This window comes from Danio aesculapii, chromosome 3 (genome assembly GCF_903798145.1).
Source record: "Danio aesculapii chromosome 3, fDanAes4.1, whole genome shotgun sequence".
Lineage (NCBI taxonomy): Eukaryota > Metazoa > Chordata > Actinopteri > Cypriniformes > Danionidae > Danio > Danio aesculapii.
The window spans coordinates 62,339,613-62,359,470 of NC_079437.1; the positions used below are offsets into that span (position 1 = coordinate 62,339,613).

At 39.3% G+C, this 19,858-nt stretch overlaps 1 protein-coding gene across 2 annotated transcripts; it reads left to right on the forward strand.

Annotated features, from left to right (window-relative positions):
- The first annotated feature begins 902 nt into the window (after positions 1-902).
- LOC130221822 (gastrula zinc finger protein XlCGF49.1-like) lies at positions 903-19,026 on the forward strand. Of its 2 annotated transcripts, none has more exons than XM_056454422.1 (3): positions 903-1,030; positions 3,407-3,666; positions 17,243-19,026. In XM_056454422.1, the coding sequence occupies exons 2-3, from the start codon at positions 3,612-3,614 to the stop codon at positions 17,947-17,949; spliced, it is 762 nt and encodes a 253-aa protein (XP_056310397.1). In that variant the 5' UTR covers positions 903-1,030; positions 3,407-3,611; the 3' UTR covers positions 17,950-19,026. The 2 variants fall into 2 exon arrangements, with proteins under 2 accessions (XP_056310397.1, XP_056310398.1); XM_056454423.1 differs by lacking the exon at positions 17,243-19,026 and adding an exon at positions 12,173-14,881.
- The last annotated feature ends 832 nt before the right edge of the window (positions 19,027-19,858 follow it).

Genomic DNA, 19,858 nt, shown 5'->3' on the forward strand with positions numbered 1-19,858 from the left:
GCTAATTGCATTACATACTTAATATTTTCTGTTTTACAGACCCGGATTTCTATACTTGGTCTAAAACACATTGTACTGAAATGCAATAGTACTGAAGAGTTTTCACGGACATATTTTGCACACTGGCATCATGGGGGTCCAGTTGGTAGCACAATCACCTCACAGCAAGAAGGTCACTGGTTTGAGCCTCGACTGGGTCTGTTGGCATTTGTGTGAGGTATATATGTGGGTATACACATCAAATTCAGTTTGTGTATTGCATTTTCAATTTATTTTGCAGCTTTAAAAGCATTACAACATGGATACAATTTACATATTAAAACTGTGTTTAAAATGAGAAATGCAAACGATGTAAATTAATTTTCGTTTTGCACCAGACATTACACATACATCTTGCAAAATGCAAATTGAAATACAGAAATGCATAAATGAATTTTGTTGCTCGTATGCTTCCATAATCATGTTGTTGTCTAATAAAAGTTCATTTGCAAATGTAGCAGCTACTATGCTAGAAGAAATACAAAAGCAGATGAGAAATCCAGCAAAAGAATGGTGTCTAATTAATGTTTAATGTTGTTTCATTGCAGGGTTTTTGCTTTTAAAATTTGTCAAATTAAATTAAAACTAAACCTGAAAATTTTATAGGATTTTTAATCTTTTTAGTAAATTAATCTGTTTTAAACACTCCAGAAGGACGCACAGTAGGAATCGCTGCTCCCTTTGTAAAAGGTTGTTTAATCCTTCATTTTGAAGCTGCACGTTCACAGAAACTGCAGTTTTAAAAGGTCCAAATCCTTCAGACGGTTATTAAGTAGAAGAAATCAGGCTTAATAAGCAATAAAATTATTGTGTACTGGCTTTCCCTGAGCACCTACAGGAAGCCAATCGGCTTTCTCTGATCAGCGTGCAGGCAAATCTCCCGCCCCCGGCGCTCAGTCTGAGGCGGAGAGCGGAGAGTGCAGAGCTTTGCTGTTTGCTGTTGAATTCCTTTAACTCCACTTCTGTTACGGGTGTTGTGCGTCTATTCAAAGTAAGTGTATTATATCTGACCTTTGTAGCGTTCGCAGATTTGCTGCAATTATCTTGCGGGTTGAACTGCTTTAACATATGTGCTCAATGCTAATATACTCTCTTGTTTTTAGCTCGATGCTACGCTGTAAACACTTGTGTAATGCGTTACTCACGGGTTATCTGGGCACCTTTCATTTGTGTCTCCATCTCATTCATTCACTAAGTGCTTGTTTCAGAGGTATGTTGTAAACAACTTCCCAACAAACACATTTGTTACAGCGTAGAAATGTAAGACTGGAGAGGCCTGTAGCAGCTGAGAAAATATGGGTTACTACATTTGATGCTGGGTTATTATACATATTGACTATTCTGCATATGAGAAGTGGACCTAAGAGTGCTTAAATATTTATTTTTAACTTAAAATGTCCTTAAGGCTTATCATTTTTTATGAGAAATAAATACATAACAATTAATATAATCAATCTCTGCTGCATAGGCTTCAAAACAATCATACATATAATGGATTTATAATCATGTTGCCATTTTAATTCTGCAACATTACAGAGCACATTAAATGGGGAATTCTCTGTTTTTATTGCATTTTTCATTCTAAAACTTTTATTTATAACCTTTTACTTTATTGTAAAAGTTTTATTTTGCATATGATATTAGAGAATGTTTTTATTCAGGAAATATTTGAAGGCAAATGTTTAAAAATGTGTTTTCTGGAGGAATTTTACAATATTTATCATTGATCAGACTGAAAGAGCTTATAAGACTTTATCAGTGTTGCTGTTATTTGTGTGTTTTTAACTGATTAATGATGTTTCAGAAACACTAATGATCATCAATTATATATTGAATAATTAATATAGCCAATGCTGCTGATATGGCTTTAAAATATGAAGAGTTCAGATGCAAAACCCTCTACATTTGTCAGACCTCTTTTCTTGTAAATTAGCATTTTTTTGTCAAATATTATTGAGAATATTCCATATAAAATCACGTATTCTCATATAAATCATTAAAGCCTAATTTACAGTAGGCTATTAAGAAATTTTTAAAAAATCCTTCTTTAATAATAATAATAATAATAATAAATACTATTGTTATTTATTATTATCATTTAACAAGTAGGATATTGTTTTATTTATTTATTTTTGAAAAGTCTACTTTTTACAATTTGACACATGCAGAAACAGGCCCATCTTCTAAACAGGCCCATGTCATATACATTTCTTAATAAATAACCTACTTTAAATTAAAAGCATTAACATATGCTACATATTTTGTTTTCACAAGCTTTGGAGATGTAATTAAACAATTTTTTAGACTTAAATAATAGGTCACCTATTGCTTTCATCATGAGCCACGGCTGCGTTCAAAATGGCAAAAATGTTTTCAAAGTGCACTACGAAGGGAGCGCAATAGTAAACATGACAACGTTAAATGTTGGAATGTTCTAAATGAATAGGGCATGGTGTATAACTGGGAATAGACTTACCCAGGAACTCTGCTTCTGACTATACAGTTCTAGAGGTGCGGTTGCAAGCTTTAAAAGTTTGCGAATTTTCATTGGAACGGTGGATTCGGGAAACGCCAAATCAACGAACTATGTAATGATGGAACTTGCGACCTTAGTTGGCTAATGATGTTTTTTTTTTTTTTTGAAAACGCAGCCCAGAATAATATTAAATTATCATTTAATTAAAAATAATTATTTGATGTCTATATTGTGTCTGACCAACACATTTCATTTTTAAATATTGATTTAACATGTGTGAACAGAATTTTCATGCACCTGCAGCGTTTCCAACAACAAAACAGAATATAAGCCTACTAAATTACAAGAATATAAAAAACAGGGCTGCACTCAATATTTACACAAACTACAAATGTAGATTAGGCTGCAAACACTTTAGGCTATGAAAACACTGACTGAGTCCTTTTCCGATCATACTAAATTTTTATTTCTTCTGTCAAATTTTAATAAATAGTAGCAGGTCTATACATCAAAGCGATCGCTCCTGAAAAATAAACATTTAATTAATGCACCTCTAATTCTTATATCACAAACCTCTGTCAACATTTTCAATACAAGTTATTATTTTCAAGATTGTCTTGATCGTCTGATTTTCCTGCACTTGTGTGATTTTTCATTTGTCTCATCTCTCACACAGTGAGTTCAGTGTGAGAAGTGTTTTGAATTGGATAATGTGTCCTTTAGTGTCAAGACTAGAACAGAAATATTTGATTTTATTCGAGCCTTTTGATTGTTTCTCAGAACGTAGTGGCTTTTGCTGTCAAAGGCAAGTGGTGTTTAGAGGCTTTTGCATCTGAACTCTTCAAATATAAGCGAACAGAATGTGTTAATTAGTATTTTTAATATTGGCAGATCTGCCCCTCCTCCTCCAGTGAAGCTCCTTTTCCACCAGTGAAGCTCCACTTCCAGTAAAGCCCCTCCTCCTCCAGTGAAGCCCCTCCTCCTCCAGTGAAGCTCCTCCTCCTCCAGTGAAGCTCTTCCTCCTCCAGTTCAGCTATAAACACTGGAATATTCCTATCAGGCTCCAGTGAAGAGTTGATTGAAGGACAGCGAGAACATGAGTGATCCAGAACCCTGCAGAATTAAACATGAAGACACTGAACAACAAATAGGTTGGTGTTTATTCCTGATCCTTCATTAGTAAGCCTGAAGAACAATAATGATGAACAGCTTTGAACAGTTGATCTGATTTATTGTACAAAAACAAATGATTTCCTATAAAGAGAGACGGTGACAGAGCCAATTCAGTGGATGGGGAGGATTGGGAGGCCAAAATGGGTAAGGGCCAACAGAGGGAATTTGGTCAGGACATCGGGGTTACACCACCATTCTTTACGAGAAATGCCATTGGATTTTTAATGACCACAGAGAGTCAGCCAACCTTCATGTGTGGGATTGAGACGGCATGCCAGTTAATCTCTGGTAGGGGAACATTACAATACATATTGAGCAGCTGTCCAAAGGCCCTGGTGGAAGAGCGCTACCGTTGGTAGCATGACCAAGTACTGAAGGTGGTGGCAGAAAGCATATGCAATGCCATCATCTCCGGTAGGTACCATCTTGCCCTGAAAAAAAGGATTGACTTTGTGAAAGCTGGGGAGGAACCTTGCCAACTGCAAAGGAGAAGGTCAGGCCTCTTCCACTCAGCCCCTGACTGGCAGTTGCAAGTTGACCTGGGGAAACAGTTAAAATTCCCACAGCACATAATTACAACATCACTCCGACCAGACATAATTATAATTTCTGAGTCAATAAGACAGTTGATCATGCTTGAACTCACAGTGCCCTGGGAAGAGCGGTTGGAAGAGGCAAATGAAAGGAAACGCTCAAAGTGCTAGGAGATAGTAAAGAAAGGCCAGGAAGTGGGCTGGAAGACCCACTGTGAGTCAATAGATGTGGGCTGTAGAGGGTTTAGGATCAACCTCAGCTGGGTCACCTGGGCGAAGGTGTCTGATGTTGAAAGACACAAAACACCTAGTGACTCCAGGATACATCACTGACGATGCGTCCCAGTGGATCTAGAGGATGTATCTTGCACACATAGCAATGAAAGCTGATCCCTTGTTTTCTTATAATGACTCCCAGGGGTAGCATGTATATTGTAAGAAGCAAAGGGCCCAAAATTGATCTTTGAGGCACCTGATATTTTTACTGGCCTGACATGTGAAAGCTGTCCATTTATATTTACAAACTGGTAATGGTCAGTTAAGTATGACTAAAATTCTACAGGTGTCCAGAGACAGGCTTTACAATGATTTAAGCGATCAATGAGGACATCATAATTGATAGTGTCGAATGCAGCACTGAGCTCAAGTAAAACTAGTAATGCAGCCTCGGTCAGCAGCTAAGAGTAAATCGTTGATTATTTTCACTAACGTAATTTCTGTACTGTGATGAGGCCTGAAATCATCTTGTTTATCTGTAGAAAGGAGCATAATTGGGCAGACACAACCTTTTCTAGAATATTTGCCATGAATGGAAGATTTAAAACAGGCCTATAATTAGATAAGATGCTGGGATAAGTTGTGGTTTCTTAATAATAGGCTTTATAACAGCCATCTTAAAAGGGATTGGAACATGGCCTAAAGATAAAGGTTAATTAGATTAAGAAGAGGTTCTGCTACTACAGGTAGCAACTAATTCAGTAATTCTGTTGGAATTGGGTCTAACATACATGTAGCTTTTTTAAATGTATGTTTATCTAGCTCTTCCAGTCTTATTTAGAAGCACTGTAGATTATTTAATGTTTAATGAATCTGAACTATAAGTCTGTACAGTAAGTTTAACATCTGCTATTTTCTGTCTAAAGCCTTCTATTTTGTCACTGAAAAAGTTCATGAAGTCCTCACTACTAATTTGCAGTGGGAGATTTTGTCCCAGAGACGACCGATGATTTGTTAATTTAGCGATGGTGTTAAATTAAAAATCTAGGATTGTTATGATTATTTTCTATCAGTTTGTGGAGGTGCTCTGCCCTGACGGATTTATAGCTGGACATACGATCTTTGCATGCAATTCTAAAGATCTCTAATTTGTTTTTCCCCCTGCTTATGTTCAATGGTGCGAGTGACTGTTTTGGCAGAACGAGTATGATTAATTGTTATACCATAGTGTAGTTTTATTCTTTCTATTTTTTATGGGTGCCACAGTATTTAGTGTGTTAGGGAAGACAGCATCCATACTGCTGGTTACTACATCAAGGACATTTCCGTTTGCGGGTACATTTAGAAATAGAGAAAGATCAGGTTATTTGTAAATTCGTCTTTAGTGGACGGGACGATAGTTCTACCAGGGCGATACATCCGTGCAGATCTGCTTATTTCAGGTATACACAGCTTATAATAAGAGGTAGTAATCTGTTACACTCTTGACATTCTGGTTCTCTCTGGGCATCAACAGTTTGTGTGCTACTATCCTATGGGGCTTCTCCCCTCCGTAACTCTCCCAGGTGTGGGGAAGGCGATGAAGGTAGTCTCATCGGATGAACCCACAGCTGATGTATTTGTTTGTGGGCATTCATGAGTTCACGTGGGTGGTGTTGTGTGATTTGTGTTTGAATGCAGGAAGTTATTAGTTGATAATCAGTTCAGACTGTGGAGTTCTGCACTGTGTTCATTTCATGTGGATTACTAAACCAGAGAACATTTTTTTCAGTCTGCTCATTTAAAGGTGCACATGTCAGGTCTGTCATTTCTGTTAACATCTTTTTTATGGCGCTTTTACAATGTAGATTCTGTCAAAGCAGCTTTACATAAGTTCTAGTAAATTGAAACTGTCTCAGTCCAGTTTTGAGAGTTTATTCGTGGAGATTCAACTCTTTATTCTGATGCATTTTCCAGTCAGGCGCAGAATGAATAAGCATTTCCTATCTGTTTTTTTATTTTACAAAAACATAATTTTGTTGCAATTATGAACGTATAAAAATAAATTAGATTTATTTTACATTAATGTGCACCAACATTACAGTTTGCGTAGCCAGTGTATCCAGTGTCTTTCACTTCAGCTTTTGATGAGTTTCTATGACTTACTAAAAACTCAACTTTTTTATTTTAGACCTAATTGAAGAGTATGAGGAGATTAAAGAGGAGGAACATCATGTCAAAATTGAGGAAAATTATTTACAGACTGATGGTATTTTGAAATGGAGAAACAAGAATCGTTTCACCTGCACTCAGTGTGGGAAGAGTTTAAGAGGAAAAAGCAGCCTTAAGAATCACATGAGGATCCACACTGGAGAGAAACCATTCACATGCACTCGGTGTGGGAAGAGTTTCAACCAATCATCATCCCTTAATCTACACATTAAGATCCACACTGGAGTGAAACCATTCACATGCACTCAGTGTGGGAATAGTTTTGGCCGATTAGCATCCCTTAATCGACATATGAAGATCCACACTGGAGAGAAACCATTCACATGCACTCCATGTGGGAAGAGTTTCAGCTGCTCATCACATCTTAATAGACACCTGAAGATCCACACTGGAGAGAAACCATTCACTTGTAATCATTGTGGGAAGAGTTTCAGCCCATCATCAAACTTTAATCAACACATGAATATTCACACCGGAGAGAGACCATACACATGCACTCAGTGTGGGAAGAGTTTCAGCTTCTCATCATGCCTTAATCAACACATGAAGATCCACACTGGTGTGAGAGAGTTTATGTGCTTTGACTGTGAGAAGACTTTTATTACAGCTGGAGAATTGAAACGGCACCAGAGGATTCACACTGGAGAGAAACCTTACAAGTGTTCACACTGTGAAAAGGAATTCAGAGACTTGCGAAACCTGAAAAGACATGAGAGGATTCACACTGGAGAGAAACCATAGACATGTCTTATTACTTACATCAGTGTCTTATTAGGGATGCTCGTATTGACCGTTTAACCGTTAACCAAAAGGATGCATTTTAAATCGATTAATGGTATCACTTAAAAGTTGTTTGTATTTATGTTTTGCTGTTTAAATACACCACACATATTTGTTAACATGTGGAGTGTTAACAGATTCAAGCACACTTGCCTACAGACATATTTTGCCAAAGAAGTAAAATCAAGAGCGAAACGGATATTGCGTGGCACCGATTTGAGTTGACCAAGTGGAGAAAGAATGCAGCAAAACATTTTATCGTGTGAAAGGATGTCTCCTGTCTGAAGAATGGTTGAAAAGTCTGATTACCGGTATACTGTTTTCCAACACTCCGACATTGCAGTGGGTGGGGTTGTAAATGTGTTGCGCCATGGCGGCTGAGAGTAGAACAGTTTCATAAACATCTGGTAAACAGCATCTCTACGGCACGTCACATCTTTACAGTGTTTTCTATTTGCTGTGGACAGACACTGAATGGTGCAGTTGTGTGCAAACTAGAAATGATGTATCGTGACGAGGTGGGCTTCTGGTCTGATGTGTGCCCCCCTTCTGAGTCTTTAAAGTCTCTTTGCGAGTGATTGTACCTGTGCAGATACATCTGTGGAGCTCTGCTGCTTCATTCTCCAGTGTGTTCATTCAATTCGGTTCAATTCATGTTTATTTCTATAGCGCTTTTACAATGTAGATTGTGTCAAAGCAGCAGAACGCAGAAGTTCTAGTACGTTGAAACTGTCAGTCCAGTTTTCAAAGTTGAAGTTTAGTTTAGTGTGGTTTAATTTTCACTGCAGAAAACGGAAAAGTCCAGACACTGAAGAGCAAATCCATTAATGCGCATCTCCATAAGTCCCAACCAAGCAAACCAGGGGAGAGACAGCGGTGACGAACAAACTTCACCAATTGATGAAAGTGAAGGAAAAAAGAGAAACCAGGCTCAGTTGGGCATTTATGTTGCTAGTGTTGTTGTTTTAGATGATGTCCTCTGTCTGACCCCCTGAATGAGAAGCAAATCTCTGGGAAGAAATCGCACATCAAAGAAGGTGAAGCTCCAGAACAGTTCAATGGGTATACAAGAGTAGTTGTGCTATCTTCCCCAGAACTCTATGGCTACTACTAGTGAAAGTTTTAATTGTGATTACATCCTAAGTTCTTTCTTCGTTATTATCCCTAGACATTTGTTGGTTGCTTTGATTGATTGATTGGTTTTTGAGTTACAATTTTTAATAAATAATTTGCATTCAGAATATTTAGTTGGAACTCAAATAAGCGGGTAGTAACGCTTTTGTAAAATGTTTCTTGTTGTATGTTAGATCTTATCCTTTCGGTCATGACCATAGGTGAGAGTAGGAACGTAGATTGAGCGGTAAATTAAGAACATTGCCTTTCAGCTCAGCTCCTTCACCACAACAGACCAACTCATCAACTCCATTACTGCTGCCGCTGCGCTGATCCGTCTTTTAAGCTCACATTCTATCCCTCCCTCTCTTGTGAACAAAACTGCAGCACTTCAACTCTTTTGGGGCTAAGGACTTTCCTCTAAACTGGAGATGGCCACCTTTTTCTAGTCCACCACCATGGTTTCTGACTTGGAAGTGCCATCTCTTATCCCTGCCAAGTCAAACTTGGCAGCACACCATCCCAGTGCATACTGAAGGTCCATGTCCCATAAAGCCAAAAGTACAATGTTATCTGCAAATAGCAGATATGGACCTAGCCTGTGCCTATAACTCTGTCAATAAAAATAATTATATTTTTGAGATCATAATGAAGTTTATCAGACCACCTTTATCAACTGGCTGTTGGAGTTCACTCACACGCAAGCTAGGGTGCTTATTGTAGAGAAATGACTAAAGTATCAAACTGATTTAAATATTGTAAAGAAATATTTACAGGGATAAACTAAAGTAGAGAAGTAATTTTAGAAAGGCAATTTAGTTTGAGTGCATTAGTTTGCTATTTTGAGTACCCAGAGCAGTTGTTCTAAAGTCCTTGTGTCCTCCAGCCCTGCACATTTATATTTGACACACAAGGATCAGTTAATGGATCTCTCTGTTAACACACCTGATTCAGATCAAAAACTAATTAAGTAATGTAACTTGATGTGTGTTTATATATCGCATTTATGTTGCACCCAAGGCGCTTCACAATCACGAGGGCGGTCTCTCCACACCACCACCAGTGTGCAGCTCCACTTGGATGATGTAACTGCAGCCACAGGACAACAGTGCCAGTGCTTCACCCCACACCAGCTATAAGTGAAGTGGAGAGACAGTCAGGACCTCAGTATAACATCTCATTCAAAGGATGGCACTTACTGACTTCACTATATTGGGGCATTAGGACTCACACAGACCACAGGTTGAGTGCCCCCTGCCGGCCTCACTAACACCATTTCTAACAGCAATCTTACTGAAGCAAAAAAAGTAGGAAGATATACAAAATGTTTAGAGCGGGGGGCCCCAGGACTGGAATTGAGAATCACTGCCCTAGAGGGGCAAATTTAGTAATGACCATCTCCTTACATTTTTTGATGTAGCACACAGTTCTTAAATTCACAAATCCAATTTGTAAGTTTAAGCCATAATTCATAAATGCACAAAACACAATTTATATGGGGAAATATTCATGATCTTGTAAATTCACAAATTGTTTTGAATTTATGATTTAGATTTTGTAAATGAGTTGTGCTCTGCATGTATTAGTTTTAATTTGAAACTGTATTATTTTTGAGATTGATCTGGCTTCATAAGTGTCACCCTATCGTACATCTATATTTAGTTATTTGGCAGAGGCTTTTGTTCAAAGCCACTTACAATCGAGGAGACATTTAGCAAGTCAACAAGAAGAGGCAGTACACACAGGATGTGCCTTTTAGTTTTTAGAATGATACCAGTGAGTCTGCAGTCCATGTGGGAATGGCAAGGTTATTTCACCAGCAGTGAATGAAAAGGTTTTGGAAAGTGACTTACTGCTCACACCCCAACCGGAGGCTCCTGGAGGGGATGTAGACCTTCAGCAGCATGTGGATGTAAGAGGATGCAGTGCCAGTGGTTGTTCTGTAAGCAAGCAACAATGATTTGAACTTGATCCAAGCTTTGACCTAACCAATGCAGAGAGGTAAAGAGAGGAGTTACATGGGTGGTGATTGAAGACCAGACAAGTTGCAAACTGTGTTAGCGATGTGCTCTTTGAAGGACAACTGATTGTCCAGAATCACCCCAGGATTATTTACCACATTACATGGGGTAATGGTGGATGATCTCATTTGGATTGGTAAATTGTGTTGAATGTGTGGAGCTGCAGGGAAAGTGATGTAAGCAGATGAATGAGCAGCTGGTGATGTTTGTTTTTTTTTTTTCATCCAAACCGAGTACAAAATGAGGTGTTCCCAGGCCAGCCGAGAGACATAGTATCTCCAGTATGCCCTGGCCCATAGGTGAGAATAGGAACGTAGATTGACCTGTAAATTGAGAGGTTTGGCTTTTGGCTCAGCTCCTTTACTATAACAGATCTGTACATCGAATACATTACTGCTTCCACTGAACCAATCCGCCTGTCAATCTCATGTTCACCTGGGGTAAGGACTTCCTCCGACCTGGAGATGGCAAACCACCTTTTTCCGGTGAGGCACCATGGCCTCAGACTTGAAGGTGCAGATTCTTATCCCAGCAACGTCGTACTTGGCAGCATACAGCCCCAGTGCATGCTGAAAGTCCATGTCCGATGAAGCCAACAGAACAACATCATTTGTGAGTAAAAGAGATTAAATCATGTGCTCCCTAAACCTATGGGCAGAGTCTCAAGGACTGTGCTTTAGTTTTTTGGATCTGTTCAGTCCAAAGAAACTCTTGTTGATTAACTTGTCTGGTCAGTGTCTGAACAGGTTCTGGAGCCATCTTCCATTTTACATGACTTCTTTAGCCATCTCCACCTTAACACCGCCCCCTCCTTAAACATATATTAGACAAGGCCAATCTGTCAAAATTAGACTCTTGCAGATCAAATTAGACTTATGTAGACTGTGAGAGTCTCTTGCAGACTCGTGGACTTCTTGAAGATGCTGTTTGACTGCAGAACAACCAGCACGTCTCAATAAAGATTTGCACCTGTAAGAAGTTTCCTGGGCTGGGTTCTGAAATGTACAACTTGTGTAACACATCATCCTCTCAACGAATCAGAATCCAGTCGTGGTGGTCTTCTGAGGTTATATGGGTCCTAATTTCATCATATTCTTGAAGATGAAAATTAAATGAACTTCTCTCTGTTGATGAACCCACAGCTGATGTGTGTTTGTGGGCGATCATGAGTTCACATGGGTGTCATGTGATTTGTGTTTAAATGCATTTCATGTGGATTACTAAACCAGAGAACATTTGTTTTCAAAACGAGTTGGCTGATTTTAAGGTGCAGATGTCAGGTCTGTCATTTCTGTTACCTAAATATTCGTGGAGATTCAGCTCTTTATTCTGACACATTTGATGGTCGGTCACAAAATGAACACGTATTCCCTATCTGTTTTATTAATTTAACAAAAACAGAATGCTGTTGCACTTATGAATATATACAAATAAAAGCAGGCCCTTTACAAATGTGAACTCAGATTAAATCAGAACTAAACATGATCTGATTTATTTAACATTAATGGGCACCAACATTATAGTTTGTGTAGCTAATGTTTCCAGTGTCTTTCACTTCAGCTTTTGATGAGTTTCTATGACTTAATAAAAACTCAACTTTTTTATTTCAGACCTAATTGAAGAGAATGAGGAGATTAAAGAGGAGGAACATCATGTCAAAATTGAGGAAAATCATTTACAGACTGATGGTATTTTCAAAAGGAGAGACAAGAATCGTTTCACCTGCACTCAGTGTGGAAGGAGTTTGGCAAGACAAAGCAATCTTAAGATTCACATGAGGATCCACACTGGAGAGAAACCATACACATGCACTCATTGTCGGAAGAGTTTCAGCCGAGCACCATCCCTTTATAGACACATGAAAATCCACACTGGAGAGAAACCATTCACCTGCACTCAGTGTGGGAAGAGTTTCATCCAGTCATCACACCTTAATCAACACATAAGGATCCACACTGGAGAGAAACCATTCACATGCACTGTGTGTGGGAACAATTTCAACCACTCATCATCCCTTAATCTACACATGAAGAGCCACACTGGTATACGAGAGCATATGTGCTTTGAGTGTGAGAAGAGTTTTATTACAGCTGGAGACCTAAAACGGCACCAGAGGATTCACACTGGAGAGAAACCGTACAAGTGTTCACACCCTTACAAAAAATAACTGCAGTAAAGTGAAGTAAATCTGCAGGACAACAGCAGTATATAGAAGGATAACTGCAGTAAAATTAAGTACAATTGCAAACTTTCTTCAACACCACCTGCCAGGAAGTTTCTAGTATGTCTAGTAAGAGCTTGATTAGCTGGTTCAGGTGTGTTTGATTAGGGTTGGAGCTAAACTCTTTAGGACACCGACACTCCAGGACCGAGTTTGGACATCCCTGCATTAAATTAACTGAGAGGGCTCTTACAAAAAATAACTGCAGTTTAAAAAAAAGAGAATACTGCAGATTTTAAAAGAAATACTGGCGTTTTAGGAAACTTCTGAAAAGTTATTGCAAATATATATTGCAGTATTACTGCAATACAACTCAATTACTACTACAGTACAACTACTGCAATAGTACTGAAGCACTACAACTACTATAATGCAGTACTGCTACTACTACAACTGAAGTAATTCTACAATACAACTGCAGTACAGCTACTGTTTTTCCTGCTAGGTAGACCATGGTTTCCTAATGAGGTTTCAGTACTTCAGTTGTACTACCACAATATATTGTATTGCACTTTTCAGAAGTATAACTACAGAAATACATCTACTGTACTGCAATACATAATAAAACTAAGGTGCACTTTTAATACTTCTATACCTAAGTGCAATAAGTGTTTAACATGTATTGCAATACTGCATTATAGTAGTTCTAGTACTTCAGTACCATTGCAGTAGTTGTACTGCAGTTAAGTGTATTGTAGTACTTCAGTTGTATTGCAGTAATACTGTAATATACTTAAATACAGTTTTTTTTCGTGTCTAAAAAAACGGCACTTTCCAGAAGTTACTAAAACTGCTGTATTCCTTTAAAAACTGCAGTAATTTTTTGTAAGGGCACTGTGACGAGGTTTAATCAGTTCCCAAATCTGAACACTCATGAAATGACTCAAACTGGAGAGAAACCGCACAAGTGTTCACACTGTGAAAAGACGTTCAGAGATTTACGAAAAATAAAAAGACATGAGAGGATTCACACTGGAGGGAGACCATACACATGCACTCAGTGTGGGAAGAGCTTCAGCCAATCATCAGACCTAAATCCACACTGGTATGAGAGAGTTTATGTGCCTTGAGTGTACAAAGACTTTAATTACAGCTGGAGGTGTGAAACTGCACCAGAGGATTCACACTGGAGAGAAACGTTCAGTATCTACTAGGGAGGCACATGTTTAACCGTTAACCAAACGGATGCAATTTTAACTGATTAATGGTATCAGTTAAAAATTATTATTTTATTTAGTATTTTTTATGTTTGCTGCATTAATATGCAACACATATTTAGTAACTCGCGGGGTGTAACCATGTGTAACCACATGTGCCTACAGATCTATTTTTCCAAAGGAGCAAAATGAAAGGAGAGGAAAGAAGGATATTGCTTGCCACGACAGACGAGTTGATAGTGAAATAATGTTTGTAAATGCTGAGTGATGGTATACTGTTTTCCAACACTCTGATACTCCTGTACTGCAGTGGGTGGGGTTGTAAATGTGTTGCGCTCCTCTCATGAACTGCTAAAAACAATGATGGCGGCTGAGAGAGTAAGGAAAGCAGCACCACTGCGGCACACTATAACTTTACATTGTTTTCTATTTGCTGTGGACAGACACTGAATGGAGCAGAAGTGTGCAAAAATAGAAAATATGTGCTGTTATGAGGTGGGCTTCTGATCTGGTGTGTGTCCACTTCTGAGTCTTTAAAAACTTTCTGCGATTGATCGCACAGGTGCGGATACTTCTGTACAGCTCTGCTGCTCCACTCTCCAGTGTATTCTTGTGGCTAGTGTTGTTGTTTTGATTGATGTTCTCTGTCTGAACCTCTGAATGAGAAACAAATCAATGGGAAGAAACCGCACATCAAAGAAGGGGGAGCTCCAGGAGACGCCCACTGATTGCGTAATCTTTATGGGCCAATAGTAGCTCAAAGGTGTTTAGGAGCCTAAACCAATTCCCCAAAAATCGGGGGCTGTTTCCAACTGTTTAAATGAACTCAATAAGAACATTATGTCAGTCTGAGTTTGTTAAAAATTTCGTCATCTTAGTTTATTCTTCAATTTGGTTTGCAGTATACCAAGGCCTTAAGTGTGGAAAGCCGGTTCATTTGTCTTGTGTATGTGCTTCTTTTATTAATAAAGTTTCTTTACTTTCAAGTTCAAGATTTTTGTAGTCTACATTTACTTTTTGGAGTAGAGTACAAATTTGATGAATATTTTCTGATTTCTGCATAGAGTTTTTACCAATATTAAAATTTGTAGAATATTTTTACATTAGCTTGCTGGTAAAAATTTCAGAACGTAAATCTTAACATATCTTACTTTTAGATAAATCAGAGCTAACTGGTCAATTGCTTTGGCCTTTTCGTATTTTGACGTTGTCCAATGGATATTTCAGACATCAATTTATGATTTGCACTCATCATTTATATGAAAGGGATCATCATCGTCTTGTATAATTGATCACCTCAGAGATCCCCTTCAAAGGACTGCCTTAAAGTTAGTGAGAACTAAAAGTTGTTTAGACTTTTTTATTTTTTATTTCAGTGTGTTGATGTACTTTCAACTGAAACTCCATGAGGAGACTTGCAAGGTTCCCGTCAAGTAGACACACACAGTCCCTCCAGCCTGTCCTGGGTCTTCCCTGAGGCCTTTACCCAGTGGGACAAGCCCAGAACACCTTTCTATGTAGGAGTCCAGGAGGTATCCGAGACAGCTGCAGTTGTACTGTGAGTTCCTCACAGGTGGCAAGAGTTCCTCACCCTATTTCTGAGGGTGCACCCTGAAACAAGTTTTGGCCATTTGTTTTCAAGATCTTGTCCTTTCCGTCTTGACTTAAAGCTTAAATCAGGAACGTAGGTTGACCTGTGAATTCGGCTCAGCTCCTTCTTCACCACAATTGACCAACACATCAACTGCATTACTGCTGCTGGACTGATCTGCCTTTCAGTCTCACATTCAGTCCTTCAGTCACTCATGAACAAAACCGCAGATACTTGAACTCCACTTGGATTAAAGATTCTCCTCAACTGAAAACGACAAGCCACCTTTTTCCAGTCAAGCACCATGACCTCTGTCTTGAAGGTGCTGATTCTTATCCCTACCACTTTACGCTCAGCACCAAACTTCCCAGTGCTTGCTAAAGGCCCATGTCCCATGAAACCAAAAGGACAATATCATCTGCAAATAGCAGAGATGGAATACTGTGGTTGCTGAACCAGACCCCCTCTGGTCCTAGGCTGCACCTTGAAATTCTGTCAATAAAAATAATGAACAGAACTGGTGATAAAAGGCAGCCCTGCTGGAGCCCAACATGCACTGGGAATAAGTCAGAATTTTGTTGGTTTTAGCAGATTCTCAAAGTATTCCATCCACTATCTTGACATACATGCCCAGTCAAGGTCAACAACTCCCCACTTCTGCTGTAAACCGTGTTGGTGGGGAACTGCTTTCTCATCCTGGGGTGCTGGATGGTTTGCCAGAATCTCTTTGCAGCTTTGTAGTCTTCTTTCATGGTCTCCCTGAACTCTTCCCAGGCACAAGTTTTTGCTTCCACAACCCCCTAGACTACAGCACGCTTGAGCTGTCAGTACCCATCAGCTGCCTCAGGAGTCCTACAAGCCAACCAACAATGTGGTTCAACTTGACATTCCTAGAGGACAATCACAAAACATTTAGCTCTATTTCCTCTTCTGCAAATAGATCCAACTCACTACCAGGTGTTGATCAGCTAGCAGTGCGGCTATTTATTTTAATTAAGGGCGTCTAGCCCCTGACAACATAGCTCTTAGAATCACTCAGACACTCAAACCCCTCCACCACTATTAGGTGGCAGTTCATAGAGAGAGGAAATTGCAAATTATTAGGGGCCAAGCAGCGAAGCTCTCAAGACCTACTTGATCTCAGTCAACCCTCTATACTAAACGACCATGTGAGTGCCCTGGGCTGAAGTATCTTTGAGCTCAGGTTTCTCTTCCAGGACAGCATGCCAAACCTGCAATTAATATCAAGCAGTAGCTAAGTGTAAAATCTTGAAGTGAAGTTTTTATAAAGTAATTTTGAGTGGATTACGTGCTATGATTGATCGAGGCTGGTCTCGCATTAACAATCATCCCCAAATCAATCAGATAAACCCACGCCTACAATAAATAGCCCATGTTGTCTTCCCTCCTTTATCTTCATTTTTGAAGAATCCCCCATCTCCCCCTTTACCTCTTTTACCAGGGGTTAGCTCTCTAAACCTACCTGATCTCTTACACCCTTCTATGCTAAATGACCAGGCGGGAGCCATGGGCTCAAGTATCTCCAAGCTCAGGGTTCTCTCACGGGACAGCATGCCAAACCTATCGTTAGTATCAAACAATAGCTAAGTGTAAACTTGAAACTTGTAGCCAGTGTTTTCAGTCTCTTTTCTCTTCTGCTTTTGATGAGTTTCTATGACTTACTAAAAACTCAACTTTTTTTTAATTTCAGACTTAACTGGAGAGGAAGAGGAGATCAAAGAGGAGGAACATCATGTCAAAGTTGAGAAAACTCATTTACAAACTGATGGTATTTTGAAAAGGAGAGACAAGAATCGTTTAATCTGCACTCACTGTGGAAAGAGTTTGGGAAGCAAAAGCAGTCTTAAGATTCACATGATGATCCATACCGGACAGAAACCATTCACATGCACCCAGTGTGGGAAGAGTTTCTGCCAATTATCACACCTTAATCAACACATGATGATCCACACTGGAGAGAAACCATTCACATGCACTCAGTGTGAGAAGAGTTTCAGCCAATCATCACACCTTAATAAACACATGATGATCCACACCGGAGAGAAACCATTCACATGCACTCAGTGTGGAAAGAGTTTGGGAAGCAAAAACAGTCTTCAAATTCACATCATGACCCACACTGGAGAAAAACCATTCACGTGCACTCAGTGTGGGAAGAGTTTCAGCCAATCATCAAACCTTAATCAACACATGATGAGCCACACTGGAGAGAAACCATTTGCATGCACTCAGTGTGGGAAGAGTTTCAGCCACTCATCACATCTTCATAAACACGTGATGATCCACACTGAAGAGAAACCATTCACATGCACTCAGTGTGGGAAGAGTTTCAGTCAACCATCATCCCTTAATCAACACATGAAGATCCACACTGGTGTGGGAGTATCTGTGCTTTGACTGTGAGAAGACTTTTATTACAGCTGGAGAATTGAAACTGCACCAGAGGATTCACACTGGAGAGAAACCGTACAAGTGTTCACGATGTGACAAGAGGTTTAATCAGTCTGTACATCTGAAAACACATCAATTGATTCCCACTGAAGAGAAACTGTGCAAGTCTTTACACTGTGATAAGAAATTCAGAGATTTGTGAACCCTGAAAACACATGAGAGGATTCACATTGTAGAGCAGGGGTGTCAACCGCTGCAGCTCTGCACAGTTTAGTTCCAAACCTGCCTCAATACACTTACCTGTAGGTTTCAAACAAGCCCAAAGGACTCTATTAGTTTGATCAGGTGTGTTTAATTAGGGTTGATACTAAACTGTGCAGAGCTGCGGCCCTCTAGGAACTGAGTCTGACACCTGTGCTGTAGAGAAACCATAGACATGATGAGTGCCTACTAGGGATGCTCATATTGACTGTTTAAGCATTAACCAAAAGGAGACATTTTTAACCGATTAATGATATTAGTTAAACGATTATTTTAATTGATACTTTTCATGGGGTGTTAACAGGTGCAACCACACTTGCCTACAGATGTATTTTGCCAAAAAAGCAAAATGAAACGAGTGAAAAGGATGTAGCTTGCCACAGTTTGACAGAGACAAGTTGATGGTCAAACCAGCGCTGATGCTGATCGCCTCTGTCCTGGATTGCATCATAAACACCTCAGTTTCTTTGCACAAGTGAAGAAAGAAGCAGCAAAAGCAAAATTAATGCTTATTTTTGCGATTAATTTGAGGTAGCCTGCTTTTTTTTGATTTGATGTCAAAATAAACCCATATGATTGAAGTAAAACAGCCTATGCCGGTTTTTAAAAAAGATTGAAAATGAGCATCCCTAGTGTCTAGTTTCACTCATTCAGCGCAGATTAAAAAACATGGACAAAAAGCTGCACACATGACATCAATGCAGCTAAACATTTTCTCATGTGCAAAGGATGTTTCATGTCTGAAAAATGTTTGAAAAGGCTGAGTGACGGTATACTGTTTTCCAACACTACACTGCAGTGGGTGGAGTTGTAAATGTTTTTGTGTTGCATGTTCTAATAAACAAAATGATGGCAGCTGAGAGAAGAACAGTTTCATAAATATTTGGCAAACAGCATCTCTGCGGCACGTCACATCTTTACATTGTTTTCTATTTGCTGCGGACAGACACTGAATGGAGCAGATGTGTGCAAACTCATAGAAAAGATGTGGCGTGATGAGGTGGCTCGTCACTTTCGTCCGCAACACCTCTCCCTCCTCGGGTAGCATGCTGGAACGTTACCCCAATTTGTTCCGGGACTTCGCAATTCACAAATTAAGCACTGCCTACAACTCAGGCCTGTAGCCAGCCTAGGTAAAGGGGGAGCTCTTTTTCTCTACAAGTGAACCTTTTAAACAAATTTATTGTATTTGATGCTGGATTAGTATGTCTTCTGGAATCATCTGCATTCTTTTTGTAGTACCAAAAAATAATATTTTGTCAAGATGCTTATTAAGATCATGTGAACATGTATCTATTTTTTCTTTATGGGGACTTCTCGTAGAGGCATACATATGGTACGGTTCGGTACACTTTTATGGCCGTTTCCACTGCCAAAAGGCCTACCAAACTAAACCGTACCATACCACTTTTTGATCACTCTTTGCAAAGGGTACCAAGCAGGCCAAAGGGTACCAAAGCAAGATGCGCAGCTGAACGCTATTGGTTTACAGAGATACGTCACACGCAGAAGCATGAGAATGAAAACAAAGAAACCGCCATGTTTTAAATGCACAGCCGAGACATTACATCGTAATAATATATACATATAATAACGAGCCATAGTCGATGAGAACTCAAACAAACCTTGTCGTCATCTTGATGAACAGCCACAA